This window comes from Vipera berus (genome assembly GCF_964194415.1).
Source record: "Vipera berus genome assembly, chromosome: 6".
NCBI classification, from domain to species: Eukaryota; Metazoa; Chordata; class Lepidosauria; order Squamata; family Viperidae; genus Vipera; species Vipera berus.
Genome location: NC_138208.1, coordinates 14,081,609 through 14,104,585, shown reverse-complemented (window position 1 = coordinate 14,104,585; position 22,977 = coordinate 14,081,609). Strand labels below are relative to the sequence as shown.

The 22,977-nt window shown below is 38.9% G+C and overlaps 1 protein-coding gene across 1 annotated transcript in view; it reads right to left on the bottom strand.

Moving 5' to 3' along the window:
* SCUBE1 (signal peptide, CUB domain and EGF like domain containing 1) overlaps positions 1-22,977 on the bottom strand; it is a 234,118-nt gene that overhangs the window by 60,765 nt on the left and 150,376 nt on the right. The window contains exons 6-7 of the mRNA XM_081331381.1: positions 20,852-20,968; positions 2,912-3,028 (exon numbers count right to left, since the gene is read on the bottom strand). Of these exons, the coding sequence (XP_081187507.1) occupies positions 2,912-3,028; positions 20,852-20,968 (234 nt within the window). The remainder of the gene's footprint in view (positions 1-2,911; positions 3,029-20,851; positions 20,969-22,977) is intronic.

The window sequence follows — 22,977 nt, the reverse complement described above, 5'->3', positions numbered from 1 at the left end:
GTTTGCAATAAGAGAAGATAAGAATTTGGCGGGTTGTTAAACAGGAGGGAAAGTTTGCATTTTAAACTAATTGGAGAATGTGATTTATGACGTTTAAATTAAGGGAGGGAATTGTGTTTGATACATGTGTTCAGGGGAGGAGAATTCAGATCTTGGCTTCTAATATGTACATGCTGAAGCTATGCAAGTATAATAAACAATTCTTTAAGGTAAACAATGCCTTGAAGTTCTTTGAAGTTCTGTGTTTGTCGGAACCATGACATTAACAATTTAACAACTGTGGCAAGGAAGGTCATAAAATGGGGCCAAATTCACTTAAAAAATGTTTCGCTTAGCAATAGAAATTTTGCGCTCAGTTGTCGTCGTATGTCGAGGACTACCTGCATAACATTTTCATGGATATAGGTAAAATTAAGACTTGGGAACTATTTTTTACACATATTTAAATTTCACTTAGCAAAATGATACACTTAGAAAGCTCTATCATTCAGAGATCATTCACTGACTTCATAATTTACATAATCTTAAACAGTAAAAATTTTCAAAAAGTAGTTGTTTGTTCATGAAGAAAAATTATTTTGAACCTACCATTAATTCAAATAAATTAGGTAGAAATATTTAAAATAGAATCAGAACCTTGCCTCTTTAACTAAGATCAGGTTTTTACAAGTACTAAATTTAATTATCAATGGATCCCTGCCTTCTTATTAACAAAAGCATAATACTGCATTTCCAAACAAGTCTAGTTCTAAATTCACCAACAATTGGGATGTTCAAAGCATCTTCCAAAAAAGCTATATTAATTATTGATGAAATATGACTTCTGAATGTGTGTTCAGTGTTGAGTTATAATATTAGTTAGATTACCCGCTACTGCGGCTAGACCACTTTGGCTTGAGGCATAGGAATTGTACTTTAACACTTCTGGTGAAGACTAGAATAAATTTTTTAAATAAAAGATTATACAGTTGGTCTAGGATTATAATTATTATAGGAGAAAAAAAAACGTTGGCCAACGGATGCTGTAATTGCTGCTGAATTATCTCATTGTTCATACAAAATTGCAAGTCAGTAAAATTGGTTAAAAGTTCAATTTTAGGCGTACGTATCTAGGAAAAGGCCCCACCATATAGCTTTGCTTCTGTCACATTGTTCCTTAGTTCCCAAAAGTGGCTCTCTATTTTTCAGAGATTAATGAGAGGCAAATTTTAAGGGGAAATTATTCTTAGAACTTCCTTTGAGCGATAGCACTAGCACTTAGACTTAGATATCTCTCCATAGTGCTTTACAGCACTCTCTGGGTGCTTTACAACATCAGCATATTGCCCCCAACAATCTGGGTCCTCCTTTTACCAACTTCAGAAGGATGGAAGGCTGAGTCAACTCCAGGCTGTGGGCAGAGTTTGCCTGCAACGCTGCATCCTAACCACTGCACCACCATGGCTCTCATCTGTCTCAAAGATCCAGGTTATGAAGACTTATATCCATATGAAAATATGGAATATTCTATTCATCTGAATGCCTGCTCTTCAACGAATTACCACCAGCCACAATAATTTATTTTGAGTTATATTCATGTACATATATATCCAGATTGGATTATAAATATTCCTTCCAGAAAAGTGCATTGTCCTAATGAACTGGCTGGAAGGGACTACAAGTCAATGGAAGAGCACGTTCTCAGACCACAGATACCCCCATGTTCAGCCTTGGCAATTCTTGCCAAAAGAATTTCAGAGAGCATGACTGGGAAAAGCCTACATATGGAAGACTCACATTAGTCAGACTCAGACAGACAATATATGCAGAGTTGTGTGTTTCAGGCAGTATAAAAACTGATAATAAATGAATAAACAAATCAGTAAATAATTGATGAATAACTGCTTATCAAGAAACATAAATGCATAATTTATAACGTCTTCTGCTATAGTGAGCATCTAGAAATTAGGTCCATTTATTTATTATTCCGACTAGTACCTATGCTCTTCTGGCAGTCTGTATTTTGGTACCTAGATTATAACAATATCCACAATGAAATCATCACTAAAACTGGTAAAAAAAATGAAAGGAAATATAACTTAATTATCTTATTATATCAGTTAATCATTGTTTATAATTATAATTATAATTACAGTAACTGTAATAGTGATATTAACTCATGGTAAATCCACATGCGTATAACTATGGCATCGTTTCATTCTGCAAATACTCAATGAAACATTCCTGTTTAAATCTCCTGAATGAAAGTAGTTTTTAAAATAGAATAAATACAAACTTTTGCAGGATGAAATGTCGTATTTTCCTCTTAGTTTGTTATATATCATATATTGACTAAAATACGGGAACTATCTAAAGCAGAGGTCCCCAACCTTTTGGGCACCAGGGACCGGTTCCGTGGAGAGAGGTTTTTCCGTGGATGAGAAGGGGTGGTGGTTTTGTGTGCTGCCTGCATCCCGCGGATGGGGCTTTGCTTGTTTGTGCGGACCGATTGCTGGCATGCTGCAGCCCGGTACTGGTCCATGGACTGGGGGTTGGGGACCCCTGATCTAAAGGATGGTAGAAAAATGTTTCCATCCACACTGAAATAAGCTTAGATAGTGAGTTGGATCCAGATTTAGCTATCAGTTTAGCAGCCTAATAGAAACCATAAGACTTATTTTAGTGTACTCTCAATCTAATGAAGTCTGGCTCTAGCCCTCCATAGATCATTAAAAACATAATTGTGACGCAATGAAAAGCTGTGTATAACAAAATAAATGAACAGTAGCAGCGATAATAACACAATCTGATTTTTTTCTAATACAGTTAAGAGTATAAAACTCCATGAGTTGATTATAATTATGTGCATTTGAGCTCTGGTACTGAAGCTAATAAAGGGAAGTGATGCATTGCAAAGCAAACAGAAGCTGACCTTTGCATGTTTTCCCATCGGGCTGCAAGGTAAATCCAACTGGGCAACTGCAGCGAACTCCTGTGGCTGTGTCCTTGCAAGTCCGGTCACAGCCTCCATTATTAACAGCACATGTTTCTGAGAAATAAAGAGACAGGGGGAAAAAAGAGAAGAGAGAGGGAGAAAAATAAAAATAAAAATACATTGCAATCCCCTATGTGATCTGCATATCATAACACAAGGGTCTTCAAACGTGGCAACTTTAAGACTTATGACTTCAACTCCCAGAATTCCTCAGGGCTGGCTGAGGAATTCTGGGAGTTGAAGTCCACAAGCCTTAAAGTTGCCAGGTTTGAAGACCCCTGTCATAGCATACAAAAATCTATTCTTAAGCATACAGTGTTATATTTCTGCCTGAGGCCAGGCGAGTTAGAGAGAATATTCTAGAATCAGCTTCTGTTGGAGGGACTTCTGCCTAGATAAACAATGTATCTCAGATATTTATTACAGAGGTTTTAAACTTTCTTAAGCTTCAGTCTTAAAGCATATTAAATCCAAATCTGAGCTGATTTCCAATCTGGGTTGGAAATAAATGGCACAAAATTCAGTGTGGCTGATTCTCCAAGGATTTTGCCTAACTAGGGAGCCCCACATTAATTAATGGAATTTTTTTTTAAAGTATACCCATTCAGGACTAATGAAATGCAACTTATTATCAACCATTTTTATATAAAACGTCTTTAATGAATATAATAATTGTAAAGATGTATTTTGGAAGAATAACATTTCGAAAAAACAAAAACAAATGCCCTCTATGTTGTTAAGTCCCTGTGATTTCAGTTGCACTCCCATTCAGGTAATGTCTTCGATGACCTTTACTTCATAACTTTGACCAGTGATAGCTTTTTAATACTCATTTTGGAGGAAATGCTGCTCTTGATGAACTGCTGAATTTGCAAAATAAAGGAGCTCAGAAAAGTGCTGGACTCCAACTGAGATTTTAAATCTTTTCCCTCATGGAAAGAGTTAATAGAAGATGAACTACATACATCATTTTGACAGGAATCTACAAGCCCAATCGGTTCTTACTGAAGTACAAGAAAAAGGCATCTGGGTTTTGTCCACTTAAAGCTTTTGGCAAATTGAAAGGAGTTTTGGAGTGGGTGGGGAGGGCACGATTGAGGTCACTGAACCCATTCCAAGCTGTGTCATTGAAATTTCCCAGGGCTTGTAGAATGTCAAATGGTAGATAGTCAAACACTGGGAAGAGGAGGCCGAAACGCTTTTTTGTAACTTTTACAATAATGGGAAATGGTTATTAGGTACCACTTCAGCAGGAGGAGGAAGAGCATGCGCGTTTGTTACAAACAAAACCACAGTTTTTGTGAGCTAAATCATAAAAACCAGGAAACCACATTACCTTTATCTTTCTAGGCAAGAGAAGTAACTGTATTAATTTGACCACGTTTTTCTGCCATGGTTACGTCATGGTCTGGAGTTCTATAGTGTGGCCCTAATACAATATGTTTTCTTTATCTGAATTCACATTTCTGCCACAGTGCTATATGTTGTGTATTGTTGTCAGAGCAGAGAAAGCCGCACTTTACACCCATGTGGTGTAAACAAACTTTCAGTCTGTAAGTAGGTGCAATTTATTACTTTCTTCCTATTGAGTTATACTAACTGCTATGTTTAGGCCATTGTAGAATTTGCCTTGGTTCCAGTGACAGAGTTATGACTAAATTATACATTAAGCTGAATGTCATCGAAGTCAATAAGTAATTTCTTTTAAGGAAAAGCAGCTTCAGAATAGCTGATTTGGAAGAGAAAATGAAGATTACGGGAAGAAATATTTCAAACATACCCTGCTTTTTTGTTGAAGACCCTGCTCCCCCAGAATTTCAGACCAGTGTCTATCCTTGTTCATTTTATATTTTTTAATGTCCTGAAAGATTTTATTATTACATGAAGATCTTCCCTCATTTTATCCCTACAGTAACTACCCTGTATATTACAGCAGGCCGGGAGAGAAGGACTAGTCCAAAGTCATCCAACGAGTGTGGGTGGCTGAAGATGAACTTGAACATAGGCCATCAGCTTAAATCATAGGCTCTGTTGACCTTTGATTATGCCATACAAGATCTCCATTTTGGTATCTATTGAGAAACACCTGAAGCGATCCAAGGATCAATACAGGAAAGATTGTAATATGGTGGTGGTGGCACCAGCAATGGCAATGTGTGGGGCTGCCTGTTACTAACTAATTTCTCCTTATGGCAGCTTTTCCTCAATGCTGCTAAGGATTGAGAAAGAGGTGAAGGTGAATGAGGAGGAGGAGGAGGAGGAAGAGGAGGAGGAAGAGGAGCAGGAGGAGGAGGATGATTTAAGAATGGCGGCAGCATTGGCAGAGAACAGTGGGCACCTGCTATGGATGAACTTTTCCTTGAAGTCATTTTTTTCTTCATGTGGCTGCTAAGGTAGAAGAAAGAGAACAAAAAGAGGAGGAGAAGAATAAAGTGAAAGAGAAAGAGGAGAAGAAGGAGATGGAGAACTCAAGAATGGGGGTGGCAGCAGTGTATTGTGGGTGCACCTGCTGCTACTTCTCCTTCCATGGCATTAAGGAGTGGGAGAAAGAGGAGGAGAAGAAAGAGGAGAAGATGAAGGTGGGGAAGAAGAAGGAGGAGGAGGAGAAAGAGAAGAAGGTGAAGGTGGGGAAAAAGGAGGAGGAAGGGAATAAAGAGAAGGAGAACCAGCTACTATTTTCCTTTCCCCATACTGATTCACCACCCAACTCGAGTGATGCTGCCCAATGTCAGCTCAAAGCCAAAGTAAGTGCAAAGCTCTTAGGATGTTTGGACTTTGCTGCAATCACCCACTGATGACTCTCATCCCATCCCCCACCTGGTTTCCTACCCTGGCTCTGGCCACTTCACCATGGGGCAATACTTTGGGCACTGGGTGGCTTTTAACTTTCAAGGGGGACAGGCAGGTTGCTGCACTGGAGAGTTCAAGCCCTTGGAGGCCTCCTTACTCATAACATGGGCTCCTTACTTACTTCCTCCACCACCACCACCACCACCACTTAAGCTCCGGTGAGACATGGATGGCAAGAGAAATCTGCAAAACAGTGACCAACAGGCGTTCAGAGTGGAGGAGAAGGAAGAGTTCAGATAAAATAAGTTAAGAGGGAGCCATGAAGTATAAACTGTTTTACTTCAATAATAGCTACAAGAGGGGTTGAGGTAGTATCTTTTCAGCATTAAACTCAAGAGGTTAAAACTCTCCATAAATCCAATCTTCATTTAAAAACCAATTTTTAATTGAATTTTTAAATTAATTTTAAATACATTTTAAATTTTTTTAAATTAAAAGAAATCTAGGTCTTGGAATTTTTATAATTTTTAAAATGAGAAAAAAAGGAATAAAAATATTTTAATTTTTTAATGTTTAATTTACACCTTGATTTTTTAAAATAATATTTTCAACATTTCTAAAATTTTCAGGAAACATGGAACCTAAAGACTAATAAATTACATTAAGTTACCAAGTATTAGAATCCTGCTAAAAGAAGAGACCCTGTTACTGACAGCAATTGAAAATTTACAATTCTTACCATTTTTATAAGTCTACAATTTATCCCTATATCCTGTCATAATAATTGCAAGCTGAGAAAGGCCCTAAAAAAATAAAACCATGCATTAAAAGAAGGGACACTGTATTGAAATTACTGGGAGCATTTACAACAGCAATTACAGGAATATAGTCATGAAAAAACACAATTATCGGAAAAAAGTGTAACACTTTTGTGATTTGCAAAATATGTGCCATGTTTATATTCTTACCATAGAGGACCCAAATTGTGTCTGTCCCAAATGTAAACTAATTGAAGATCTTGAGGAAAAATGAAGGTTCCAGAGGAAAAAGCAAAGGGTCTACAGCAGGGGTCTTCAAACTTGGCCCTTTTATGACTTGTGGACTTACTTTCCAGAATTCCTCAGCCAGCATGCCTGGCTGAGGAATTCTGGGAGTTGAAGTCCACAAATCATAAAAGGGCCAAGTTTGAAGACCCCTGGTCTAGAGAAAAGTCTAGCCACTGAGACTCAAGCAACAAAATGAGAAACTCAACTAAAGAAAGAAGACTACAATCAAACTGAACACAATAAGGAACAATTAACTAACAGAGAAAATGTAATTTATAGATAGACAGATGGTGACATGTTTTTCATAGAAGGAAAAAAAAATCCAACCCAGTCCAGTTCAGCCCAGCCTCACTGGAGCTAAACAATCAATTTGATAACCTTTCCTTGGAAGAAAACATGCAGACACCTGGGGTCATCATCAAGATGTACCAATGATAGGAAAAAAGTAGACGGAGACTTACTCAAGAAAAAAATGGCATGTATTGGTGATAGGAGACTCACTACTCACTAATTACTGAATTAGTAATTTGCAAACTGGACAATCTATCTAGGGAGATTTGCTGTCTCCCAGGAGCAAAGATCACCCAACTAAACAGAGGAAGTAGACAAATGTTTTGCTAATGAGATAGTTAAGGTGTGCAGGAAGCAGGCCATAATAGTAATGGGGGACTTCAACTACCATAGTATGAATTGGGAAACAAACTGCATCAAGTGGGAGATCAAACAGGTTCCTGATTAATCTAGCACACATTTTTCTCATTCAAAAGGTAGAGGAGGGTGGTAGAGGGTCAGCTATACTGGACTTAATCCTTACTAATGCAGATGAAATGATAGAAGGGGTTGAAGTCATATTTTGAAGACTTACAAAATATGTCAAAAATAATAATAAAAAGTTTCAATATGTAGAAAAGAAGAAAAAAGTCAAGGAAATAATTGGTCTGCTAATAGGAGAAGATGGTAAGGAGGAATAGGCAGCAAGGAGAAAGTGGAACTGCTTAATTCATTCTTTGCGACTGTATTTACACACACACACACACACAATAATCCTACCTAACAAAAATAGTACTGTAAAAGATAGATTAGGAATAGAAGACAAAATAGGGAAGAAAATGGTGAGACATCTATCCACAAATAGAAAAGAATACAGAATATAGAATATCAGAGTTGGAAGGTCTTCTAATTCAATCCCTTGCTCAAGCAGAACCTTTTGGCAAAATAGGATGAAGTTTGTTTAAGCTGAGCTCAGGTCCTGGGGATTTACATGGACACATCCAGGTATAGTATGGAAGTGGTTTGTCATTGTTTTCATTTGGTTGGGACTCTCTCACTCTCTCTCTCTTAGATTTCCCAATCTAACAGCGTTAGAATTCTCTGGAGGTATTGTCTAGCTTTTAGATGGCCACCTGGCAAGATTGGTTGGGTTTTTTAATTTCAATTCTGACACTGGCAGTTTTGAGAATTAATTTCAGTGGCAGTCATGAGCACAATACTATGAATCTCCTATTTCTAGTAACTTGCTGGATTCTACAAAACATGGGTTATCAAGCATCTTCAAGTATAATACTGTACATATGTTAATATCATATGTGTTGATATTTGAATGTAACGTATGTCTTATTCTTATGTCTTCTTATGTCTTCATTTATTAAATTTAGGTACCATACCTCTCACTCTCTATTCTTACAAAGAATTATTTTAATTTAATCCCCATAGAACAATTTCCTTCGAAATCTCAATTTTGGGTTAATACCCAGTTGCAAAAAAACCAAAACCAAAATAAAGCATATTTTGAAAACGTTGAAGTAACTTTACAGTGTCATAGGAATGGTTAAGGTATGGTTCAGCTGCAGGAATAGCCACAATGGCCTAATTTTAAATTTAGTCCACCAGTTGTAAAAAAAAGAAAACTATAAGCAATAATTCATAGAAAAATGTTTCCCATATCAATACTTCATGATCTTGCTTTGACATATAAAATATAATTCCAATGTTTTAAAATTTGGATGTCATTACCAACTGTCATTAGTCAACCTTTATATTATTCTCATTTTTAAACAAAATAATGGAATTATGCTCCATAGCAAAGCATACTTTCAGTGAAATGAATATTTTATGACAGGTGTGTCCAACCCACAGCCAGCTAGCAATGTGGCTCCATAAGACAATACAAATATTTTAAAATATTTTTTTATTTACATACATTGGCTTTATAATATATTTTATATGTGGCCCAAGATAATTCCTCTTTACTCAATGTGGCCCAGGTAAGCCAACAGGCTGAACAACCATGCTTTATGGCAGTGGTGGCGAACCTATGGCACGGGTGCCAGAGGCGGCATTCAGAGCCCTCTCTTTTGACACCCGTGCCATGCCCCGGAGGTGGCAACTGTCCCTCTTCAACCAGCCGCCTGCTAACTTGCCGAGGTCCCATGTGGCTGAATGCATCCCGGCATGGCTGGTTTCCCTCCCCCCCATCCCGTCCCTACTGGCCTCGCATGTTCTCCTTTTCCCAGGCACGAGCCACTGCATTGCCTCCTCAGCTGTCGGCTGACCATCCATCTGGGAAGCGGCTTCTTTGAAGTGCTGGTGACGGGCTGCGGAACCCCAGAGTGTGCCAGTCGAGGGGTCAGCAGGCTGTGGCTACTGATGGACACCGTCGGCCCCCATGCACTCACTGGCTTCTGTGTGCAAGGGCCGATGGTGTCAGACAGCAGCTGCCCCAGCCCTTGCCTTGCCCCATGGCAATGGCACCCCCACCCTGCCTTGCCTCACCCCACAGGATGAGTCTCCTGCCTACCACCCCACCTGCCAGAGACCTCCTGGAGCTCCCCCAACCCTGCCCACCCCCCACAGGTGTCCTTCCCCATGAGCAACATTGAAGTGATCACACCCACCTTGGCCACACCCACCCAATCTTCCATGACCACCAGAGCCACACCCACCCAGTGGGCCATGCCCATCTGGCACCCAGCAATAAATAAGTGGGTTTGGGGTTGCAGTTTGGGCACTCGGTCTCTGAAAGGTTCGCCACCACTGCTTTATGGTATTTTTTTTTTAATTCCATTTATATCCCGCCCTTCTCCGAAGACTCAGGGCGGCTTACAAGCTTAGCAGTAGGTTAACTAAACACAAAGCTGGTCAATTTTAACATATGCCATATTTTGTAACTGTTGTGGACATTGCTTTTGCAGTGAAGTACACCTTTTTCCAGAGATTGATCAAGTGAAGGTAACAACTTACTCATTTTTATTTTATCCTCTACTGAAAACTTTGTTAACTGTAGTTGGAAGATGTCCCTCTGAACATTTCAAACGACTATGCAATGAAAACCCATAGAAAAAAATAAGTATTTTTGTACAAGTTTTTACCTAACTTGTAATTAAATTTGAAAAATCAATGTGAAATTTTACATTGTTCCTTTCCCCCCCTTCTGATTGTGTTGTTTATGTTGTAAACTTAATGGTAGGAATGTTATACCTTTAGTTAACCTATGGGCTTAGTTAGGGCTTTCAAAATTAGAAATCCCCATGACATATTCCAGACATGATTTCAGTTCTATTTATGACATTACTAATGCACCTGGACCATGAACAGCAGGTGAAGGAAACCCAAAGCAGAAACGCAAAGGAGCCAGGAAAAAAAGCTTAGGACCTGCCACTTCTGGACATTTTCATTGTATTCTAGTTTTCTATTGTGAGAGCACAAGAAAATGTGATGGCTGGAGAATAAGATATTTTTAGAAACAAAGACAGAAGCACACTATACCAGATTTTGTTCCATTCCTAATGAATATTTATTCTTGTCACACCTTTGCTAAAGAGTGTAGCTAATTTATCAGCAGTGCCGCGTAACAGAGTGAGCGCCTGTTACTCGTCCCAGCTTCTGCCAACCTAGCAGTTCGAAAGCACGTAAAAAATGCAAGTAGAAAAATAGGGACCACTCCGGTGGGAAAGGTAACAGCGTTCCGTGCACCTTTGGCGTCTAGTCATGCCGGCCACATGACCACGGAGACGTCCTCGGACAAGCGCTGGCTCTTCGGCTTTGAAACGGAGATGAGCACCGGCCCCTAGAGTCGGAAACGACTAGCACGCATGTGCGGGGGAACCTTTACCTTTACCTTTAAATTTAAAATAAGATTTTAATTATGCAATTTTAATTATATTGTGGTAGCATATCTTTAAGCCCATCATCTCCAGCCAACACAGGCTATTTGTTCATACATGTGGCTTCTGCTGAGATAGACAAAAAGACACCCAATGCCACTTAAGAGCTTATTAGAATTTGGGCAGGCAATAATGGCAACAACAAACCAATCTTTCGAGAATGAGGACAGCGTCATATTTTTTAGCTCTACCAAAAAATGTAATTAACATTTTTTTTCAAGAAAAATGGTATTATTGTTGTAAATGGTTTAATACTGCTTTGTTGTAAAGTTATGATTTACAGAAAGAAGGATTCTGTAGGTCACAACATCTGCAGATTTCTTGATAAGATCAGATTCTACCTCTGGCGAAATATAGTTTATGAAGAATATATACATTTGAAAGAATAGTGATGGTTGACTGTTTGGGACACTGATCATTGTATGTATTTCTGACCACAGTAGCATGTTCTGGAAATCTGGGGATTTGTGCTAAAATGTTAATAATGGTATAAATACCATCCCTCCATTCTGGCTACATTTGGCCATTGTATTTTTCTCTCTAATATGGTTAAAAGGAAACACATTTAAATACAGAGTTCAGTGAACTGCATAGTAATCTATTGTAACTTATTATACATTTTCAAAAAAAAAATAGAGAGAAATTGTGCTTTGTTTTGCTTTCCTTCTGTGCATGTTATTAATTTATTTTTCATTCATTGTTTATGCTTTGTATTAAGGAATCACATAAAATAAGTAGTTTTAGTCTTCAGTGACGCTGTTTCCCTCACTATAAAAAGTGGTGGCCCGCATGGTTTTGTGCAAGCCTACATTTGCACAAGTGTCATCTCTCTTGCGGGAGTTGCGTTGGCTGCCAATTTGCTTTCAGCTCCAATTCAAGATGCTGGTTCTCACCTTCAAAGCCCAACATGGCTTAGACCAGGTTATTTGAAGGACCATCTTTCCCCAGTCATATCTACCCACCAGAGCAGGGAGTCAGGGAATGCTATGAGGTTCCTCTAGCAGGACCAAGAAGAAGGATCATAATCATAATAGTAAAGTTGGAAGGGACCTTGGAGGTCATCTAGTCCAACCCCCTGCTCAGGCAGGAAACCCTATACCATTTCAGACAAAAGGCTGTCCAGTCTCTTCTTAAAAACTTCCAGTGTTGGAGCATTCACAGCTTCTGGAGGCAGGTTGTTCCACTGGTTAATTGTTCTAACTGTCGACATGATCCCTGAAGACATAAGATTGACCCCCATTTTGACACTCTTTCACAAGGCCCTGAAGATGTGGTTCTTCCAACAGGCCTGGGGATCCCAGAGTGATATGGAGCCTATCAAGTGGCTTGCCTCATTTTTGTTGCCAGATGGATAGGGGGTTATTGGTTTTTGTATTGGGGTTTTATCCTCGTAAGCTGTTTGAGAGTGAGTTGGATGGCCGTATGCAGTGCTTTTTTTGTAAAAGAAAAAGGTGACAGAACTCACACATGTCATACAACCTGCCTTGCCTACCCTACAAGGTTCCATCCAAAAAAGGTGCCGGAACTCCGTTCTGAGCGTTCTATGACAAAAAAGCCCTGGCTGTATGCATTTTCTCAATAAATAAATGCTAAATGAAAAGAATTATTTCTGCTGGCAATTAAAAGTGGGAGAAAACCTTGGCATACTGGGAGGTAAAACCTTCAAATAAAAAGCTATCTGGATCCCTACAGAGCAAGAAGCTTTTTGGCTTTGAATATCAGGGAACTATCCTGGGAGTTCTATGAGGAGGAAGATTCCTTCTGAATCCCCATGAAAATTAACAATTCTGCTGCCAGAGTTATACCTTCATTACCTCCTATAGCAGTCTATTCCATAGGGTTTCTTTGTACAAAAATTAAGATGACAGTCACCATCATCTGTTCACAGTTGCAATCCTAATTGTTTTGACCACTTCTGTGATGCCTTGCTGTGTCATGAGGTAACACCAAAACGACCATTTATGCCAAGGGCTCCTTAAGGTACAATTGTGTTTCTTTTGAAGGAGTTGAAAAGCATTTGAGGAAACCAGATTCTGTTAAGGGGTGCCTTGGTCCAGGCAATTCAATACTTTAAATGGATTCAAAACAAAACAAAACAAAAAAACCCACAGAAGAATTAGAAGACATTCTTTCAATTGTGAAGTATTTCATTCAATGGACTTTAACATTGACTTCAGATTCCTAATGGAAAGAACCCTTGTTCATAATTCATGATGAACATAGCATGCCTATTATTTCCTCTGTGTATGATGTTGAATCCACATTAACATAATAAAATGAGCCGTATCTTTGTGCATATATTTCAGACAACCTGAAGAGTTCTACTGTCTCAAATGCCTCAGGCAGAATGTAAATGGTTTTAATAAAGTGTCTGTTTTTTGATTCCTTTGTTATTTGCACAAGATCTATGTTACTCTCAAGCACTTTGTTTATACTTTTTTTATATTCCATTGTTGCAACAAGTATAAGCTCACGCGGCTGATAACTTCTGTAGAGGAGCCATATTGCAATTAAGAATATCTATAACAAATGGCATGTCTTTTCTATGGGTGGTTACCTCTCTATAACCCCACCAAAGGGATATTTTTGCTCCTAGAACACTAAAACTCTTAGCAAATTACTTGCTGTGCATTCTGAAGATGCTCTTCACAGATTCCCAAGTAACCTAAGATAAAGTCTGTCTCAAGTTAAGATAAGGCTTGACTGCAGAGTTTAAAAATGCATGAAGAAGGGTTTAAATGTAACTAGAAAACTCATGCCCCATTGGGTCATTGTTTCAGCGATACCCCCTTATCAAAACAGAGAAACAGAATGACCAAGGGTGGAGGGAAAAGCAATGGGAGTAGGAACCCTGATTTCCTGGGTCTTCCCCATTGAGTTTTGTTGTGGGAATCTGGCAGGCAGCACCAGAAATCTCCCTCCTGTCCCCCTTCCCCTTCTCTTCCCTTTCCAAAAAGTAGGTAAGTAATTGCTGCTAGGTGTGGAAGGGAACAAGGGATTGTGAAATGTCTATGGAGATTCTCAGTCATCCAGGTCATGGTTGTCCCAAAGGTGCTTTTTCACAAGGCAAACTGGACTTTCTTTTTTCTCTTTGAAGATGTTTCACTTCTCATCCAAGAAGCTTCTTCGGCTCTGACTGGATGGTGGGGAATGGGAGAATTTATATTCCTTGCAGACAGCTGGTCATTTGCATTCGTGAGTTGTTGATGTCACCTGGATGCTTATCTGTGTCGTCAAGGTCACCTAAGTAGTGCAAATGAGTGTGGAGCCTTCTTGGGACTGTTGAAAGGACTGTGTTGTAGACTCGAGATAGATGATGCCCTGTCTGTCTGTTGAGAGAAGTCTGTTCAATTTTGACCTAGATGTCCTCTTTGACCCCAGCAGTCCTCTCTGTCCAAAATGTGGACTTTGGGGTCTTCAAAAGAGTGGCCTTTGTCTTTTAAATGCAGATGGACTGCTGAATCTTGTCCTGACTCTCTAAAACAGACATGTCAAACACAAGGCCCGGGGGCCAGATCCGGCCCGTGAAGTGGTTTCATGTGGCCCGCGAAGCCATCCTGGAAACAGTGAGGGAACGGCCCCCACTGCCTTGGCCCTGGCCCAGAGACCCTCCTTCTGCCAGAGACCCTCAGATCTGTCCCACTCCTGCCCAGGCCCCCGTAGGCACCCTTGATGCGAACAATGTAGAGCTGGCCATGCCCAGCCAGTAGGCCATACGCACTCTAGCCACGCCCACCCAGTAGGCCACGCCCACCCAGGCCATACCCACCCCGTCCCCCTGAGGGCAACCGCAATGCTGATGCGGCCCTCAATGAAATTGAGTTTGACACCCCTGCTCTAAAAGAATGCAAATGCCCAGCTGTGTGCAAGAAATATAAAACCTTCCATTCTACCCCATCCAGTCAGAGCTGAAGTAGCTTCTTGGATGAGAAGCGAAACATCTTCAAAAGAAAAAAAACAAGAAAGGCCAGTTGGCTTGTGAAAAAGCACCTTTGGGACAAGGGATTGCAAAACTGGCCGGGAAACTGTCACATAATATTGAAAATGAAGATCACATGACCGCAGCAGCAGCAGCCAGTAGCACTGAGCAGCCACAACTTCCCCAAATTTCATTCCCTCAGGAATCAAGGGTCCCAGATTTTGGACAAATTCTGTAGGATAGTCCATCTGACGTACATGGGTTCAAAAACTGTTGCCCTCCCTCTCATTCTTGGTTAGTTTTATTTGAATTGAATTTTAATTTATGATCCTTATTTATTGTTTTAATCCTTTATAATGCATTTTAATTGAATATTTGTAAGCTGCCTAGGGTCAATTCTGGTGAGACGGGCAGCACCCAAGTTAAACAAACGAAGAAACAAGTAAATAAATAAATGATGCACTGTTTCACCCAGGTAAAAGTCACGATAATGAGTACAGATAGTCCTCGACTTACAACAGTTCATTTAGTGACTGTTCAAAGTTACAATGGCACTGAAAAAAGTGACTTATGACCATTTTTCACACTTCTGACCATTGTAGCATCCCCCATGGTCACTTGATCAAAATCCAAATGCTTGACAATTAACTTATATTTATGACGGTCACAGTGTCCTGGAGTCATGTCACCTTTTGTAACCTTCTGACAAGCAAAGTCAAAGACTGACTTAACAACGTTACCAAATTAAAAACTGAAGAAAGGTCAGAGCAAAACTGACTTAAAACAAATGTCTCACTTAGCAACACAAATTTTGGGCTGAATTGTGGTCGTAAGTCGAGGGCTACCTTTATATAGATAAGAAATAAAAATTAAACAACAAATTGACACACCCAATAATACAAAAGTAGTTTGTCATTTCCTTCTTCTGGAACGATTTTTCAAGTTCCCAATCTAATCTACAGGCCTGGATTTCCTTCCATCCAAAAATTTTCAGGTCTGATCCTAAATAGCCTGACTGTATACTGTATAGTGCCAAGAAAATGTTTTGCAATGGAAACAAAGCAGGAAATTTTAAATACTCTTCTGTTGGTCACAGGGGAAAAAACCCAAAATTTTATGTTTTTATTATTTATTTAAGAAAATTGATATGACCATCCAATTCACTCTCAGTAATTCTAGGAGGCTTAGAAGGATTTGTATATCATCTGGAGCCCCTTGTGAGGGAGATACGCAGATTTAAAATGAGATAGATAGATAGATAGATAGATAGATAGATAGATAGATAGATAGATAGATAGATAGATAGATGTCTTTATATAACCCCTTGAAGAAAGCTTTGGAGGAAGAAAGAGGAAAAACATCACCAACTGCAAAAAATCTCTCTGTGTAAAAAAAAGTAAGTTGCTGCATATGATGGGAACCTAGATCATGATACTGGTTGCTATCTTGATTTTCAGCTATTGGATCATATATATAATGAAGGTAATGTGTCAGCTTTGTAGAATCTCGATTATATTATTTTTGAATTATGGACCAGGTTTATATGACTATCTACAATCTGTTTTCTCCATTTGCCTTGGAGCTGCAACTCTCGTTATTCCCACCCTGTATGTTAGATGGAAGGTTGGTATTCTAAATGAATTTTAACTTTCTGCACAATAGAGACCCACAGGTTAAGACAACAGGCTAATGGGAAGTTTGAAATCCATGTGAATAACACATTCGTCTTACTTTGGATAATTGTTTTTACCTATATAAAGGTAAAGGTAAAGGTTCCCCCGCACATGCGTGCTAGTCGTTTCCGACTCTAGAGGCCGGTGCTCATCTCCGTTTCAGATCCAAAGAGCCAGCGCTTGTCCGAGGACGTCTCCGTGGTCATGTGGCCGGCATGACTAGACACCAAAGGCGCACGGAACGCTGTTACCTTCCCACCGTAGTGGTCCCTATTTTTCTACTTGCATTTTTACGTGCTTTTGAACTGCTAGGTGGGCAGAAGCTGGGACGAGTAACAGGCGCTCACTCTGCTACGCGGCACTCGGGATTCGACCCGCCAAACTGCCGACCTTCCAATCGACAAGTTCAGCGTCCTAACCCACTGAGCCACTGCGTCCCTATGTTCATAGGTAAATGACGAATATGACTAAATATGACTACAATTCTAATTAAATGCTACATAAAAGGAAGGAATAATCCCACAAGAGCAATAAATAATGATTTTTTCTGCATTTACCAGCCTTAAATACTTAAAGTAGAAAAAAAAACAGCAGCTATTGCAATTGGCTATATTTATATTTATATACATCCCGATTAGAAATAAAAGCATATAACAGCTTATTGATTACACTAGGCAAGGAGATTTTTTCCCAACAATTTCAAAATTATTTCAAGGAAACATATTATTCTATGACCAAAGTCAAATGAAAACCATTGTTTTAATAAAGACCCACATAAAAGAGATAAAATTATTTTACAATATCACTGCTTTAACATAAATCTCAAGGGTTACGTTAATGTGTATTTTATACGCATCGTGTAAGAATGTCATAATGCATCATAATGTTTGCAATAGTGGCAAATATCTGTAGCTCGGGTATAGGATGAAGGTGGAGGTTCATTCTCCGAGCTTGTAGGTTGGTTTCCAAAGGGTTCATTACCAGGCTAGGTAACCTCTTCAATGGCATTTAGGAGATGTCAATGTCAGTGTTTTTCTGTTTATAAGGGTTTCAGGTGTGGGGGTGTGTGTCAAGTGAGGGTCTTGTGATGGGCCAGGTGTGAGTCATCAGATTGAGGCTGGTGATGGGTCTTGTGATGGGGAGGTTACTTTAGGTCAGAGTCATTGGAGGGTGTGAATTATCAGTGGGTCAGGTGTGGGTCATCACTGAGAGGCTGATGATGGGTATCCTTCCCATCAGAAGACCCATCACCAGCCTCTCTCTGATGACTCACACCTGATCCACCACAAGACCCTCACTTGACATACCCACACCTGAAGATGTTACCTTGCCTGATAACAAAACGTTTGTACACCAACCCATGAGCTCGGAGAACGAAACTTCACCTGCATCATAAGGTACCAAATATGTATTTGATAGGTTTGTGGTCACAGAATGATACAAGCTGTGTGAAAAGTGAGTATGTGCCAGGTAAGTAAGTTATTGGCCAATGTTTTCTCCTCTGCAGCAAATACTTTCAACATTAACATTGCAATGTCATAAATAGATTGTGTATACAGAGAAAGTAGATGGAAAATGGAAAAAAAAAGATTTCTTTTCAATGAAAACCTGAGATCCTTAACAAATTAGGAACTTCAGCACAGAGATGGACAAATTAAGTATAGAAATAACTGAAGACCCCTCATCCCCACAGAGAAAGACAAAGCTGGGAGCACAACATAGAAAGTGGAAGAAAAGTTTTACCCATAAGTAGCCGCCGTTTCACCCGCTTGTCCACATCAGCTACTGACGTGGCATTGAACTCAGAGCTCTCAATTGCAGCCTCATCCTTCTCTAAAACAAAGGAAGGGGACAAACATGGAGCACTTGGTTAATGAGAAGCCCAGTTTTCCACTGTGGAAGACAGTCTCTTGGCTTTGGGCAACTAAAGCATGAAAACATGAAAAAACCCCATTTAGAAATGTGACTCCCTTTTGTAATCCCAGACAGAAACCAAGGTTTGTTGGAAGAAGGAAGGTAGTGCAGAGGTGGTAAAAGGGGGTGAAAACAAAGCCATTCCCCAGCCAACACTTAAGATCTCCCACTAATAAACACACACACACACACACACACACACACACACACACATGAAAGGATGCCCCCAGACTGGTGTTAATTTAGAAACCTAATTTATAACAACATTTAAAGTAAACATTGTTAAAAAAGAGGGGAGGGGGAGGTAAGTATGACATGTTGACAAATGCTAGTTTTTGAAAACAGAACAAAGCTACAAGAATCCGGTGATGGGTGGGCATGGAAATGTGCTCATGTTGATTTAAAATAAGTAAATAAATCACAAGAAATTTTAAAAAATGCATGCGTTTTTTAAAAATAAAATATAAAAGAAAAGAAACACAAACTTTAAAAATGAAACAAATTGGGCAGTGCTGGTTGCCTGCTTGTCTATGGAACACAACTAGCTAAACATTCAGTGCTACAAAAAAGATGTCATAGGAAGAGACTAATAATTTTTGAAGCATGCAGCAAAGCAGATGGTGGTGTTAGTGATATGGCACCTTGCAGGTAGTTTCTGATGTCTGGTATAGGAAAAACTCCAAATCAGCATTACAGCAAATTCATGTAGAATTTCAAAATACACCCCAAATGATCCATTTGCAGGGATGAGAAGAGATGAGAAGAATAAAGATGATTAAATAGTAGGCAAAGCAGTGGTTGCGGGATTAAAATGATAAAAAACGGAGTACTGCATTTCAAAGCCAAAACTAAACAAAACACAAGGGTGGGGAGGGGGGGAACTTGTACATGCAGCAGACATCAAATAAGAGAATAAGCCAAAGAAACAAAAACAAAATGGATTAGATAAACAGATAACTTCGGCGCCTTAGCGAATATTTGCACCCGTGCAGTGATGTCAGAATTGCAGACATCACCGTAGAGAGTAAAAGACAAAGGAGAAAAGAAGGCGCAAAAGAATCACAGGAAGGGGGAAGAAGCTGGCAGGATTTATCTGTGGAAATGCTAAATGGTTCTGTTCTAGGAAGAAATCAAGTTCTAGATGGGATCAGGCTGCAATAGAGGCTTTGGTTTGACATTTTCGTTTCCTTTTTGAGGTTTCTTTTTTTCCAGAAATAATTTATTAACTTCAGATATCATACAAGACAGGCAATCAGGAACCATCACCAGAAAGCAGGAATAAAATTAAAAAAAAAACAACAAAAATTGGACAAAAAAATATCTAAGAGAAAATTCTACGCAGAAAGTGGAGAAGGACGTGTAAAAAAAAAGTACACACAAGCAGCAATATGCGACTTACATCAGAACAAATAGTGTAACATGATGTCTTATTACATAGCAACATTGCAAAAATGGAAGGAGAAAATATAGTTTTCAGTGATTCAACAGTATGCCAAACCAAACAAAAATCATAAAAGATGCAGGATAGAAATTTAAGCGTGATTTGTTTTTATTCTCAAAACCCTCAGTTACATCAATACTCAGATTCTCAACCTAAGATTATCCTCTGCAGTTATGTGAATAGTCCTATTAGTATTAGTCTTAATTATTCAAAAATACAACTATGGAGAATCCCCAAATATCCTAAACCCAGCATAGCAATTACATTTTACTTATAATTTTAATCTGTCCACTTTTTAAAATGAAATCTATTCATTTCACCCAAGATAATAGTTGTGAACTAACCCCAGTCTGAGATATTTCCATGTTGGAACCAAGAGCCCTGCTCTGCATGATCAAAGTTTGTTCATGGAGTTAGACATTTTTTTTACAGAAGACAATTTATTTCTCTACTGATATAGGGTAACTTTGGTTAATGTATCAATATTTAAAGAAGAGAGAATTCTGTATAAATTGTATAGTTTGCACAATGAGCTCTGGTTTATGAAAACTGAGCTTCTATCTTGTTCAATGTTCCACGGTAAAATTTAATTAGGAATTATTATTGGACTTTCTGGCTTTCATAATTAGATTCCATTTAAAAAAAATTAAGTAAAAATGCCATCAGAATTATTTAAAGCTTATATCAGACACTGCTAAATTGGAGAAAAATCTAGGTGTGTATTTCTGTCAGAAATACATAACTTGCTCTTTAAAATCAGCTGTTTTTGTTTAAAATGACAAATCCTTAATCAGCTAATGCATCATTATGGTCTTATTTGCTGGCTTACATTTGCTGACATTCACAATCCAATCTTATCAAATAACATTAAGATTCCTTAACATGTCCTTTTCTACAACTGACACCCACACAATTATAGAAAGGTACTTACCAATACATGTTCGGCCGTCTGAATGCAATGCATATTTCTGATGACAACCGCATACAGGACCACTATCTGTGTCATCGCATGTGTGTTGGCAACCTCCATTTCCATAGTTACAGGTTACTAGTTATGTCCCCCAAAAAATGCATGTACATATATATGAATAAAGCAACAATAAAGCTGGTTAGTTCTTTCTGTGTTTCAGACACATAACATGATTTACAACTTAGAAAGGCAATGAATATGACATTGGTTGATAAATGTCTCCCCCCAAGCTTCCTTGCCAAAGACCATCAGTTTAAGAAGTTATTAGTCCCAATGAAATGTCGCTAAAAGTAAAGGCATTGGGGAATGTACTCCAGTCCTTTTTTAAATGAGGGGCTTCCCCATGTTTCAAACTTTATTTACACCCATATGAGGCACAATCCACAAGGCTATGAGAAGGTGATCTAATTGTTTAAGTTTGTTGAGACACAGACTACACATTTGATAAGTATGGAGAAAGGGCTTTGGACAAAAAAGGCTGCATACGTAAGAAAAGTAAGCTAATGCTGTGAGATTGGGGGTGGTACAGAGGTTTTGCAAATAAATAAATAAATGGCTTTTAACAGGATATTTTTAACTAGACACAGTGATTGCATAACTGCCTCACCTAAGTATTAATGTAAGTAAGAAAGTATTACAATAAAATAGATGCTAAATAAGAAAGTAATGTACTAAGATGAGCAACAAATGCCAAAAATAACTTTCTTCCAATACGTAAGGAACAAAAAGAAAGTCAAGGAAACAATAGGTCCACTAATGGGAGAAGATGGCAAAAAGATGACAGGCAGCAGGGAGAAAGCAAAACTGCACCATCCCTTATACAAAAGAAAAGACAGAACATAATGCAGATCCAAATAGGCACGGAATTGATAATAGAACACCTATCTGCTTTGGACAGGTTCAAATCTCTGGTGTCAGAGGGTTACATTTCAGGATATTGAAGGAGCTGGCAGATGTGGCCTCAGCACCACTGAATGAAATATCTCAGAGTTCCTGGAGCATGGTGAGACTGCCAGAAGACTGGAAAACAGCTGATGCAGATCCAATCTTCAAAAAGGGTAAAAAAAGAGGATCCAGGAAACTATAGACCAGTCAGATTGATATCAATACCTGGGAAAATCCTGGAAATCTAATTATCCATCTTGTCTTCTTCTCTTGCTTCCCTCAACTTTAGAACTGTAAGCATAGTTAGGGGTTGTGTGATATCCATTATCTACTCACCGTACATATCCCAAATTCATATATTTCTGTTGTCATAGAAATATACTTCATGATCATGTATGGGTTCTTGGTCTGATAAAAATTTAGAAGGCTATCATGTAAACAGCCAGCTCAAACTTAGCCATCCTGAATGAAAAGACTCTCCCTCATCAGATTATTAAAAAAAGTCTGGAAAAAATCCTGGAAAAGGTAATCAAGCAGTGGATTTGTGAACATTTACTAATGAACAAGGCAATTACTGGAAGCTAGCATGGGTTTATTAAAAACAAATAAGCCAGATAAACCTTATTGTCCTCTTTGATAAAGTGACTAAATTAGTGCATCAGGGAAATGCTGTGGATGGGACATTATACTATATTGGATATAGTATACTAAGGCATTTGACAAAGGAGACAATAGCCTACTTCTTGATAAGATAGAACAATGTGGCATAGACTGTACCATCATTAGATGGATTCGCAGTTAGCTGATCAACTGCACTCAGCATTTCAAAGTTCCTGGAGCACCAGAGGACTGGAAAAGAGCTGATGTGGTTCTCAGATTCAAAAAAGGGAAAAAACAGATCCAGGAAATTACAGACCAATCAGCCTGACATTAATACCTGGGAAGATCCATGGATACATGGATTTCAGTAAGGCTTTTAACAAAGTAGACCACAATCTACTTCTTGGTAAGCTAGAAAATGTGGGATAGACAGCATCATCACCAGAGGAATTTGTAACAGGCTGAGAAACCACACTCAGCATGTAGTCCTCAATGGAGCTACATCTACATAGAGGGAAGCATACGGTGGAGTACCTCAAAGTCTTGGGTCCTGTACTCCTCAATATCTTCATAACTAATCTAGATGAGGGGAACTCACTGAA